At 35.1% G+C, this 12898-nt stretch overlaps 2 protein-coding genes across 2 annotated transcripts in view; one reads left to right on the top strand and one right to left on the bottom strand.

Moving 5' to 3' along the window:
• LOC131696395 (E3 ubiquitin-protein ligase highwire) overlaps positions 1–12898 on the bottom strand; it is a 131057-nt gene that overhangs the window by 54431 nt on the left and 63728 nt on the right. The gene's annotated exons all lie outside the window — the stretch shown is intronic.
• Positions 1–12898, top strand: part of LOC131696404 (uncharacterized) — a 39862-nt gene that overhangs the window by 4230 nt on the left and 22734 nt on the right. Inside the window, exon 2 of the mRNA XM_058984949.1 lies at positions 6446–7363. Coding sequence (XP_058840932.1) covers positions 6953–7363 — 411 coding nt within the window. The 5' untranslated portion in view covers positions 6446–6952. The remainder of the gene's footprint in view (positions 1–6445; positions 7364–12898) is intronic.

The following is a 12898-nucleotide window of genomic DNA, read 5'->3' as shown; positions in this document are numbered from 1 at the left end:
GTTTCAATATTTTACAGTGAAAATTTGGGAAAATATTTTTCAGCTATATTACTATATGATCAAATAGACTACCACTCTCTGTATCGCAAAGAAAACTACTAAAAACTATTATATTCGCCGAAAATACCTTACCGCCCCTCTCTTAAGGCAAATTTAAATCATAATGCAGACGGGCCGGTGGTTTATTTGTAACCATGACTGCTTCGCACCCCAGTGGGTTCAATCCCAGCCGAGGTCGTTAAGATTTTCTGAGACGAAAAATCTCTTTGTTGATGTCTTCCGTCGGAAGGGAAGCAAAGCCGTTGGTCCCGGACCATGTGTTGATGGTACAATATCTAAGGTCTACATGGTAAAAACGCCTCTCTGGCTTCGATGATAGGCCAGGAGCGGATCCAGAAAAAAGCATCGGGAGGAGCTCGAAATTTCGTTTTTAATATGTGTATTTTGCAATACGTAATATGTAAAAATCTCATTTAATGAAAATCAATATTGGTGGTCAAATTTGGATTTTGAATTTGAAGCTATTATTGTTAAATTCGAACTAATTTAAAATTTATCAAAAAGTTGAAAATTTTTGGGACAGTGGTCCTGACCCCCAGGATCCTCCCTCTGAATCCGCAACTGTGATAGGCACTCAGTGCGGACAGAGAAAGATAAAAAATAAATATGAATAAAATAACAATAGTAATGGTATTCCATGTTTGCCATTTTGTGACAATTCTAACGAAAAATCAACCGTTTTCATAAATGTATAAACGCATACCTATCTAAAATATTACGACAGTTGGTTATTTTTCTTCCCAAAATTGCTACTAGGGTTCGTCGCGGTGCGGATGTGGGCGGTAAATGGATAGTCCGCACCGCAACCGCAAAAAAATAATAAAACCGCACCGCTTACCGCAACCGCATTGCATTTACCGCACCGCACCGCGCGGTAATGCGGTAAATGCGGTAAAAATCATGTATTTTAAAAATTGTGCTGAAAAATTATTCATTTGTTTTGTATTGCCATATATAGTAAAATGTTATTCTTATTTACATGAAAATTTTTTTTGGCGGACACCTCAGAATGTAACATTTATGAAAATATATATTTTTGTAGAACGTCTCTGGAAAAACATGATTTGCAGTGTTACCTACCATTCAAAAACTACTTAACCTATTTCTTTTAAACTTTGTATACATTTTATCTTTGAGTATTGTACCGACTGGAACTACAATTTTTTTGTAAATATTCACAAATAATTTGTATACAGATTCTATGTAAAAATACCTAACCCGAGATAAATTTTCAATTAAGGCAAAAACTGTCCAAACTATGCAAAATTTGGCATCTGGGCTAACTTTGACACTTGTCACAATATGAAAGAAAACCTTAAGGGAGACTTTGAGAAACACAAAAATCGCAATGCCCTACACTAACTTCGAAAGCATTACTTTCAAAAAGTTACAAAATACTCCTAACTGAAAAATATTATTTGTTAATTTGGAATAAAATTCACAGTTGGACGAAGAATGGACGCATGCGAAAAAAAAATTTCCGAATTCTTTTGGTTTGATGATAATAATTACATTCTTTGGATTGTTTTTAAGTCGTATCATTAGTTCATCTCTAAATTATCCAAATTAATCAAAATTCACAGTTGAGAAAATGTCATCGAAAAAGATTCATAATTCCTCGAATGCCAAGAGGAATAAGGAGAAATGAAGCATTTTGTAATTGGATTTGACAGTAAAATTTAATTGTTTTTCAATGATTAGATTTTGCGTTTTATGTATTTGAAAATGCTCGTTTGTAATTTTTTTCTTTGAAGTATAAAATGAATAGTTTTCAAAATATGTCGTAAAAATTATGGTGCCAAATCACATTGGACACAGCTTGTAGATTTTATTTCTTAGTAACAGTATGTTTTATCATATTTGAATGACCAAAATGTAAAAAATCATGTAGCGATAGGTCGAATACAGATTATATTCGGATATCTTTTCAAATCATTGTCAAGTCTATGAAAATTAGAGCAATTAAATGTTTATCATGTTTTTCTATTGTAGGGTAATAAATAAAACTCGAACGTTCTGACAGAGAGATGTTTCTAATAATGATATTGCTAAGCATTCGTTCAGAAAATAAATCTAGTTGCGTCCTTCTCAAATGGTAAAAGTCATAGTTTTAATTCACTTTTTAATGACTTCATTAATTATTTTTTGAAGTGCGGTTGCGGTAATACCGCGCGGTAAAAGCTCATTTCCCGCACCGCATCCGCGGGAAAAAGTGTCTCACCGCACCGCAGTTTTTGCGGTGCGGTTGCGGTAAATACCACGCGGTTGCGGTAATTACCGCAACCGCGACGAACCCTAATTGCTACAGATACATTCTTGCTTCATAAATCAGGCCAAACCCTAACGTTAACTAAATTAGCTTTAATGTGAAGAGTTACTTCTTAGCATATATAATAGATGTGGCTAATATTGATTGGTGTGGTGGTTTAGAGACACCGACGACATAAGCCAGTCACCAACTTTGCAACAGATTGTACATTACATTAATCAACGGATGCGAAATATGTCCCCCACTAGGGTAAGATCTGATCCGGGATGCAGCTTTTTTATAAAATATTTAATAGTAGCCTTATTGTCTTTGGTCACCTTGGTCAACTTGGTGGTGAGAAATACACAATCTGCTAAAAGAGCGGAGCTATGATTGAAAAGCTTTTAAAGCATAAAAAGAAGATGCCTGTTGAGTATTTATTTCTCGTTGCATTTGCGCTCTAATTATTCTCCACCATTCAAGCCAATGTAACAAATAAAATGAGAACCGTAAACCAGGGTCGGGTGACCTTGATCACTCGAAACTTTTTTTCGTAGATTTCTTATTTAACCATAATACTCTAATGAATCATTTAAATTTGAAATGAATGTTACTCTAAAATTATAAAATTCTTTTTTGATATACTTTTTGAGGGTATTGTTCGATTTTTGGGTACAAAAACTGCAATTTGACGTTACCTTATTTTCACGAAACTTCTTTTTTTATACAACAAATAAACCTTACAGGCGTAATAAATTCCAAGCGAGTTTTTATTTTTCTTTAGACTCGGATGTGCCAAATTGATTTTAAAGAGATTGCTTATTTAAAAAAAACATTTTTTGTTAAACTAGCTCGCAATTATTTCAAAATATGTCAAGCTTAAATTCGCAATAGTTTTTTATATTCAATACTTCAACGTGTAAAAATGGATGAAACTCTGATAATTGTTAAACTACTCAAATAAAACAAATTGAGCAGTTAAAAATATTTTCAGATTCCTTTATTCTAGTTGGAATTGAATTATACGAGTTTTGGTCACTCGAATTTTACAGTATATGGAAATACTTTGTACAGTGCCAATTAACAGCTATTTAACAATGAGTATCTTTTCAGAATTAATTTAAACAAACATTTGAATGATAAACATTGACATCAAGAACTTAATGTCGGTAAACATGCAGGCTGTCAAAGTCACCGGAATACGAATACGGACTTCACATTGAAATCATTTTGGAATAAATAGTAGTAAGTGGACAATTTCAGATAAAACCATCCTTGTTCTTCATGGGAAAAATGATTGTTTAAAAATATTAAATTTGAAAAAAATACGTTGCCTCTAAAAATATAGGTAAAATTACTTCGAACAGTGATCAATGTCATCCCGGTTTACGGTAGTGACAAATCAGCGTGGCAAATCAGTTTGTTAAAAATATGAGTCGGTCAAGTAAAATAGGTCCATAGAATTTTTTATAATCGCCAATTAAGCAGCTAACTTGATATTGTCGCTTGCGGTTTGATGGAACCGTCTGCGGTTGACCTATGCACTGATCTGTGAACTTATCACGTCTGTGAGAATATTTACCTGTTTTAGATACATGTGCAAGGATTCAAAATGCTTACCTTTTCTGCGACTGTAATTTTTCTGCCTACATTCTCATTTCTCTCTCGATGCTGCTGTCATTCGCTAGTGCAGGACGCCCAGCGCTGTACGGCTGCCTGTGTGCAAAGCAGTAACATGACAAAAAACTACTGTCCCCAGTACAGCCACCAGACGCGAGCGGTACAGCTTCTCTTTCCTTATTTTACATTTTTAATATTTTCAATCTTTTTAATATTTTTATTCAAAAATTACGACAATGAGTGCGGCTCATTTACGCCACGGCCGGCATCAACGCTTTCGTGTGCGGGCCTCTCCCTTTGACTATGCAGAGAAAAATGTACAAAGCGAGAGAACAAACTTTACTACGCCACACTTTCACCGAGCAGTCGGAGTACAGCAGCAAAACAAAAATGTATTCTACTGCTGTACGGGAAAATGTACTCGGTTTGGCTACCGTTCTGGCAAGAACTGTAGTGATGCGTCGCTGTAGCGGGCTGTACGGCTTGTACAAATGTAAATATACCGAAAAAAATGTATTTTATCGGTACCGTTGGCATCCCTGTACATGTGTAACGGATACATTTTTCGCTTAGGTGGATCTTCGTAGTTAAATCATTTTTCCACGTAAGTATGTAATCGAATGACAAAAGTTTTGCATCGCAGCATCATTGTTAGAGAGAAAGATTCAAATAAATGTAGATGATAAAACGTGGAATTCACTTTTTAACTCATTTCCACGTGTTGTTGAACTAAGTAGTGGGATGATTGGCATGTCGATTTTTTGTATTACTTGCAATTTATCGAACAAGCCACGTAAGATAGTTCGTAAGCGTTCATTTTTCAACACATTCTGTAGCATCCGGATGAGCCTACAGGCAACGGTTCGAATGTCGAGGTGAGTCACTACTGGCTACATGTTATCGGCATAAACAAATATAAGAAACCGCTCATCGTAAGATAAACAAAACGCAGGGCAATTTAGACAGACATATGCCGTCAAGAACGAACGCCCATCTCAACGATTGTATATTGCATGAAGGTGTAGACGGGGTATAATGCACCCCCTGGTGCCTCAAAATTGGTTGAAGCTTTCTGGAACAAAAAAAATAGTTTGATAACCGTGTTGAAATCAGCTAGAGATAGATAAAAACGTGTTTGTTTGGTAAAATCTTTTTGTGTTCCAAGATTAGGTTTTCCGGTTGATATAAATGCATTTTGTTCATAATTCTATCGCAATATATGTAAAATATTCACTATATACCGTTTTTGCCAGATTTATCTTACACGATTTAGCTCTACGGATGTCGCGTAGTGCACTGAGTGCACAACGTTATGAAATTGTAGTGTAATCTTAGAACAGCAGTAAGTCGCCTATAAGTAACTTCCCCCGGGGAGTTACCAGCACAAAAAAAAAAAAATTGCCTGGTAAAGATATTTCTCGTTAGCAGTGTTCGTTCTTATGATACACTATCTCCGTCGCTATGGTACATTTTCAGAAATTGGATACTTTCGAAAATTTCGAAAAAGAAGATTATAATTGCAGATGAATCTGTTGATTAAAGGATATCATACATTTTATTATCGCGATTTACATTTGGCACCAATATGATACTATTTCTTCAAAGGGTGTGTTTTACCCCGCCTTACCTGATACACTCAACTGTAGAGTATAATAAGAGGCATGCTAAACCATATGCCAGCAGTCAAAAACCGACATGGAATGAAAAATATTTTACTTCGCCTCGCAGATAAACGCTACTATAATGTAGCAATGCTCTGCGATCCTCTAACTTATGAGTCGAATGTTTAGCTAAGATACTAATCTTCAATCAGTATATTAGCTGTTTATAGGACTATGGTTTTATTTGCCAATATTTGTAGCCTGATCTGTTGAAGTTTTTCCGGTCAGAAGGTGTATGAAGGTTATATTTAATATTGTAGCAATAAACAACTTTGAATTGTGCCTTGTATTTAAGTTATTTGGGTCTGTGAATAAAGCTTTTAACGACGACGCGTTTGATGTAAAATTCATAACCCATATTCTAGAAGTAGCGCTCTTTAAGTTGAGCACTCTCAGTCAATCACTAATTTTAGGATATACACACTCAAGAAAACATGATTTCTAACAAATTTATTTTCCGTTTCTTTAAATAATTCCATTTCAAGAAGTGAGTTTTCGTGAATGCCAGTGGCGGATCCAGGGGGAGGGTTCTGAGGGTCCGGACTACTCCTGAGTTTCTTCAACTTGTTGAGAAACAAAATTTGTTTCAATTTTACATTAGTCTCAAACTCAAAATCATTCCAAAGTATTTTGACCACCAACACTAATTTCGATTAAGTAAGGTTACTACGCATTACGAATTGTATAATGTTTATTTTAAAATAGAAATTTCAGACCCCCCGAAAACATTTTCTGGATCCGCCCCTGATGAAGGGAACCAAAATTTAAACGAGAAAAAAAAAACAAATAAATGTATGTTGTACCAACAAATGTTTCGAAGTTTTCAAGCATATTTATTGTTTATCTTTCATTACAGACCCAAACAACATGGGCGTCGTGTGACCTGTAACCACGCATCGCAATCGACTGTACAACCCACGCCTGAATCAGTAGCTCTTGTGCCGTGTTCCCTTATCAATTGATGGAATAATAGTACTTGTTGGCCAAGCTAATGAATAAATGAAGTGCGTGAGTCTGATAGCGGAAAGTAACAGTGTAGTGTAAAGTGTGCTGTATTATGTATCTAGATGTGTGTATTTGAAAACACCGCAGTCTGTAGTGAAAAATGAGAAAGCGTCGGAAGAAAATTTTATTATGTGATAGCAGTGAATGAAGAATTGAATTAGAAAATTTAATTATATTCTTCGCCGATACCCAACTGTGGACCTAAGACGATAGGTCATTCATTGCATGGCAAACGAATCAAATGTTTTTTGATGTTGAAAATAAGGTAGAAAACGTGTTTGATTTGAAGATGATCGATTCGAAAACGATACGTTCTTTAAATTATTAGTGAGGAAAAAGTGAATAATTAATCAATACAATGCATTCAGCAAGCATGCGGTCAGCCAAATTTCAACTGATCTTTGCAATCGTGATGGTGTACGAAATTCGTAGAATTGATACACAGAACCACGCTGAGCAGTATCCAGCTGTTTTCCATCATTCTGTTGCCGGAGCGGGAACAGTTGAGCTTCCCAGCGACAAAAGTCGTTCGTTTATTGGGGAAGTTAGCAATAACGCTGAATCAAGGGCGCTTCTAGCAAGTAGCTTGAGTAAACAAGATGTTAAGAATAGTTCCACTGGCAATGAGACAGCCCTCACAGCACGACTCCGACGTTCGACCGGTGGTTACACTGCGCAAACCGGATCTCAGAGCTTATGTAACAAGGAAGGGTGTAGTTGCTTGGACCAGCATATCCTCACGATCGATTGTGAGATACTCGACAGTGACGTAAGTAGACGCAACTGATTGTATATTGCTAATATTATTTCATTCATTCCTTAGCCTAGCTGACCCTATTAAGGAGGATACCTCACTATTTAATTAATTATCCTACATACAATTAATGGACTGTGTATACATTGCCATTAGTTTTTAAGAATCAGTACATTAAAGAGGAAAATAGCGAAATGCTAATTTGAAAAGTTTTGACAAAACTTTACAAAGTTGCACAAATCAAATATTTTTCATGTTACGCTTTTAGATTATATGCAAAAATGGCTTAACTCAAATTTAATTTATTTGAGAAACACAAAAAAGCGTGTTTCAATTGTTTAATATTTTTTTTTTATCTGGAATATATGTAGATTTTAACCGTAGGATTATCCGCCTCTTTTTTGTGTTAGAGAAATCTGGTGGCCAAATGTGCGTCAATGTCAATCAAAATAATCCGTTTTCGTTTGTCCGCTTTCGAGATATCAACATTCGAAAAAAGCGTACCTTTCAATGAAAATAATGTATAACTTTTGAACAAGACAAAGATAAAAACTTCGTTGTTTCATCAAAAGTTAATTTATTTATTTAGTTATCATCTGATCTAGTTGGTCTTAATGAAATAGTATGGGGATAGGGGAAAGCAAATTTGAGTGAAACAGCAACAGTTGTGCCTAATCAGGCTCTTGAAGTGCTAAGAACCAAAGCTGCAAATTTTCAACAGGTTGTTTTGAAGTTGAAGGAGGAACAAATCTTAAATCATGCCCTACTATGGTCAATTGGCAGTTATTCGTTTACATCATTCATGCAAACAGTCGAGCTGCTCAATCATTTTCCATTCATTTTCAATTTCATTGACCCTGTGAATATCTCTGTACCGGGGTATTTTGACTAGGATTTTCAAGCAAAACTACTCTGAACATACTTCCAATTGTTCATTTAAACTTGAAAACGTAAAACATGTCACCATTTAACCTAAACTGGTCTCTACAGAGCAGATAACAACTTTGGCTGGTGAATGAAAAAGCATCAATTTGAAATGAAGACGTATGGTTTAGCCATGAAAATCCCGCCAACTTGAAAGTGAATGATTAAGGGAGGCTTGGAAATTGAATCATGGTTGGGGTGAATTGAACTGTAAGTTGGCAATTGAAAATGAAAATTTGCATCAACCTTCACGAGAAAAATAAAAAAGGCGTTGCAAGATCTGTTTTTTTTTCAAGCACCCCAAGAACATTGCAGCAGAAAATATCTTCCTAACTTAACCAGATTTTGAAGTGTTTTTTGCAACTTTGATTTAGAACAATCCTAAAAACTTTTCAACCAAAAGAAGCAGTTTGTAGCGTACAATATATGTTTCAACTAATTTTGCTTCCTGGATCGCTGTGCATGGGTTTTATGGTACTACATTCAAAAATTTAAATTTTTCCCTGTTTTCTTCAAGGTCAATAGTAACGAGCTATAGTAGTTTGAAGTTTTGAATTACAAAAATAGAAAGCAAAAATGAATTTCACTGCCCACACAGCATTTAATGAAGACTAAACCGATTGTGTGCAATGTAACTATTCGTACACATACATGGGATAGTGGCAGGACTCAGAGAATCGCTCAAATCAGTATAGGACAACATCGGTGCTAGAAATCTTAAACCAAATCAATGGGAAAGCGAAAAAATGGCCCATAAAATAGACATACAAACGAATTATTGCTAATGCTCTGTTAATTAAATATCTAAATTCCTCAGTCAATGCATTGTGGTGGGAAAACTGAATTTTCCTAAGTAGGTTATATATTGTTCTGAGCCAAAAAAATCGATTTTTTTTGAATCGATTTCAAGTTTATACTTTACTCAAATTTCCAACGCGACTGAGAACTAAGAAATGAAATCGCAGCTCCTGACATCACGCTACCTCTGAAGTGCATGCGTGCATAGTTCAAACTTTACTTCGACATCGACTTTTTCTAAAAGTGACTTCCCAGTAGTATCCTTGATTTGAATTATTATCGCTAGTCCTAATGCCAAAGAACAAATAAAAATCTCTCGAAACCGAACCGTTTGGGAAAATCATCATCATTACTGGAATTTTCACTTTAACGAAACTTTTCGACAACCTTCCGACACTTGCGTTAATGCACTGGGTGCAGAATGCTCTGAAAATCTATCGAAATCGTCTTAAAACACCAGCGGGTCTCATTCAGAGCCATTTGCCCGGTGAGTTAAATCTGTAAAGAATACTAAAAATTAACTTCTATTCCATAATTTTCAGCTCAGCAATTCGAGAGATCGTGGTCACCACAAAACATGAAAAATAAGCTGCGTTGTGAAGCGAGGTCACTATTTAATAAAAAATCACGGTTTAATAAAAAATAAAACTATTAAAAATTTCAAATAGTTTATAATTTTCACAAATTTTTGAGAGTAAAATGTTCAATAAGCTTTTGTAATATTGTGTAGGAAAAAACTTGAAAATTTCAGTATTTTCTCTATCTGCAACATATAAACTCTTAAGTATAGCAATTAATACGAATATACGAATTGGAATGGGTTCGCCAAATTTTGGAAAAAGTCGATAAAATAACCCCTTGAAAACTTCCCAAAAATAGCAATAAAAAATCCCCAAATATGGAATGTACCTATTAAGGTGGGACACAGTGAATAATACATACAATCAAGACCCGTTTTTATCAGTTTCAGCGTAAAATTTAAAAAAGATGAACTTTTTATTTTTGCATATTTCCATCTTCACGATAAGGAAAACATGCTCAATTCAGTCTTGTTCGTCTGCTAGAGCCCATCAAACATATGTTCATATGTGGCTGATAAAATCGGGTTTTCAATGTATTATAATAGATATTCAGTATTCGAAGGAGTTTCTTGTGAACGAATGTAGAACGCCTTTGTTTCTACTTCAGTTTGGTGGGGGTTTAGTGAAAATCGAACTTACTGTCCAAACGGCATAATTCCGCGTCTTTAGCGAATTTGTTGAGACTTTATTGTAGACATGAATATTAACCTGAGAAAATTATCCATAAATATTTCTTGGACGATATAACGTCAAAATTTTTTTATCAAATGATGTGCTGTTTAACGTTTGTAAAACTCATCGAAGACACTAAACCTCCGAAATTGGCGGTTTCAAAATGATGCTATCTTGACCTTAAATTACTGTTTTTGAACATTTGATCTATTCATATAATTGGTGATATAACATCAAATGCTCATCAAAATCGATCAGGACATGCTAGAGTCGAATGGAAAACGCCATTCTTCATAAATTTCTCTCTACATTCGGAAAGTGTTATCCTCGTTATTAATCATATTACGTTTTCGTCTCAACTCGACACATTCCCAAAATAAAAACCTGTTTTAATCCACCTAGTGGTGCAATTGTGCCTTTCTCATTTGTCCAGACTACGATTTCATGGCTGGTTATGTTCAATACAATGGTGGAAATGTGTATTACATATTCAGTACGATTTTCACATACATACAATGGATCGCAGCCACGATCTTGAGATATTATGTGTCGATACTGAAACATCGCCTGAAACCAGCGGCGGATCGTGGAGGAAGATCCGGGAGGTCCGGGCCCTGCCGAAAATTTTCAACTTGTTAAGAAATTTTAAACTAGTTTTAACTTATAAGTAGCAACCCCTCACTGCATACTTCCTCCTGGCCGGTATGATTGACGATTTTTAGAGTGATTGCATAACCTTTCTATATGAGAAAGGCAAAAATGTGCCAAAGTCCAAAAAAGTCAATTTTTGTCAAAAAAAATTTTTTTTCGAGGTTGCATCAAATCGCAATGTTTTATGCATTTTAAAATCATTTGGCATCAAAAATACAAAGATTTTTAAATTTTTCCTTACTCCCCCCTTTGAGAATTTTTCATTTCAGTTTATATGGGAATTTGCTGTGTGGTCGCTAGGGCATTGCAAAAACTTTTTTTTTTAATTCTCAAAGGCCCCCCCCTCTCATATTGTGACAAATGTCAAAGTAAGCTCAGATGCCAAATTTCACATCATTTGGACGATTCTAGACCCCCGCCCACATCGCTTGAAATTTTTGAAATTGGTTCTATGGGAAAATGTGGAGGAAAAATATATTAAATGCTATAACTTTGGAAGTAACAATCAGAAAATTACAATTCATACCTCTTTTTACAGGAAATAACCTTAGTATTGGAATGGAGATATTTCTGTTTCTATAAAAATACGGGAAAGTGGGGTACTGGGTCATTTTGACCCCAAAATCCCCCATTTTTGAATTTTTCTGCTCCGTTGTGCAAACCATACATATTTTGCAGGTTTTCTAATGTGCAAAAATCTCAGAAATCGAACGGAACCTTTTGGACCTTTTTCCAAATACGCGAAGTTGGGGTTGGGGTTATAGGGCCTTTACATTTGTCACAATATGAGAGGGGGGCCTTTGAGAATTAAAAAAAAAAGTTTTTTGCAATGCCCTAGTGGTCGCAATCTTCAACCCGTGACTCCGGAACCGGAAGTCCAATCAATACAAATTTCAATAGCAGATGGGAAGGTTGTACCTTTCATTTGAGACTAATTATGTGCAAATCGGTCCAGCCATCTCTGAGAAACAGAGGTGACATTTTTTCCACATACACACATACACACATACATACATACACACAGACATTTTCCGATCTCGACGAACTGAGTAGAATGGCATATGACACACGGCCCTCCGGGCCGGGATTAGACTAACGATTTTTAAAGTGAATTAGAAAGGCAAAAACATTTTAGCAAATGTTGAAAGCTATGCAATTTTTTGGTGAGCAGTTCTATGTTTCTAGACATTAAATCAATTTTAACTTTGCTTACTATTAAATAAAGACCCTTATTACAGTACATCTCTTCAAAAGCGAGCTCAATATGAAAGGAAATCTGAGGATTATGATTGATTTCAGAACTCTGAAATATTCTATTGGAATGTTTTCAGGCAGGTATTTGATATTGATGCTATTATTTAGACAACTGTGAAATCAAGACCAATAGATTAGTTACATATCAGGAACCCATTCCGACAATTTATCAAAAGTCCTCGTGATGTTTACAACAACAGGTTATCTATGTACGGATCAGATAATTCTTATTGTAATATTGAATTAAATCAATAAATTTTTAACTTCAATCCAATATTTTTAGGGTGGGGAGGGGGGTGTTATAAGTTATCAAGTTCTTTCCAGTTGACTTGGAATTGTTCGGTGATTATTTCTAGCGGTTGTAGATAGAAAAAGGAATTACAAAATTCGTTTTATCGAAATAATGTTTGGCTTATTTAAATGGATTATTGATATATTGAACAATAAATAGGCGACAAAGGGTTATCCACAAACAACAAGCCATAACTGTTAAAGTATTCAAAATAAATATTTCATGTCTTCAGTAAAGTTATTCGCAAAAGTAATAGCTACAAATTTGCTGAAGGCATCATTTCAATACAATCACTTCCAAGAAAATTTATGAAAATATCTCACTCGTAGGGGGATTAATCAGCAAAAGCACAATACTAAAAGAAAGGGCATATTGCCT

The sequence above is a fragment of the Topomyia yanbarensis genome, chromosome 1 (assembly GCF_030247195.1).
Source record: "Topomyia yanbarensis strain Yona2022 chromosome 1, ASM3024719v1, whole genome shotgun sequence".
NCBI lineage: Eukaryota > Metazoa > Arthropoda > Insecta > Diptera > Culicidae > Topomyia > Topomyia yanbarensis.
The sequence above is the reverse complement of the archived record's forward strand: the minus strand, read 5'-3'. Positions and strand labels throughout refer to the sequence as shown.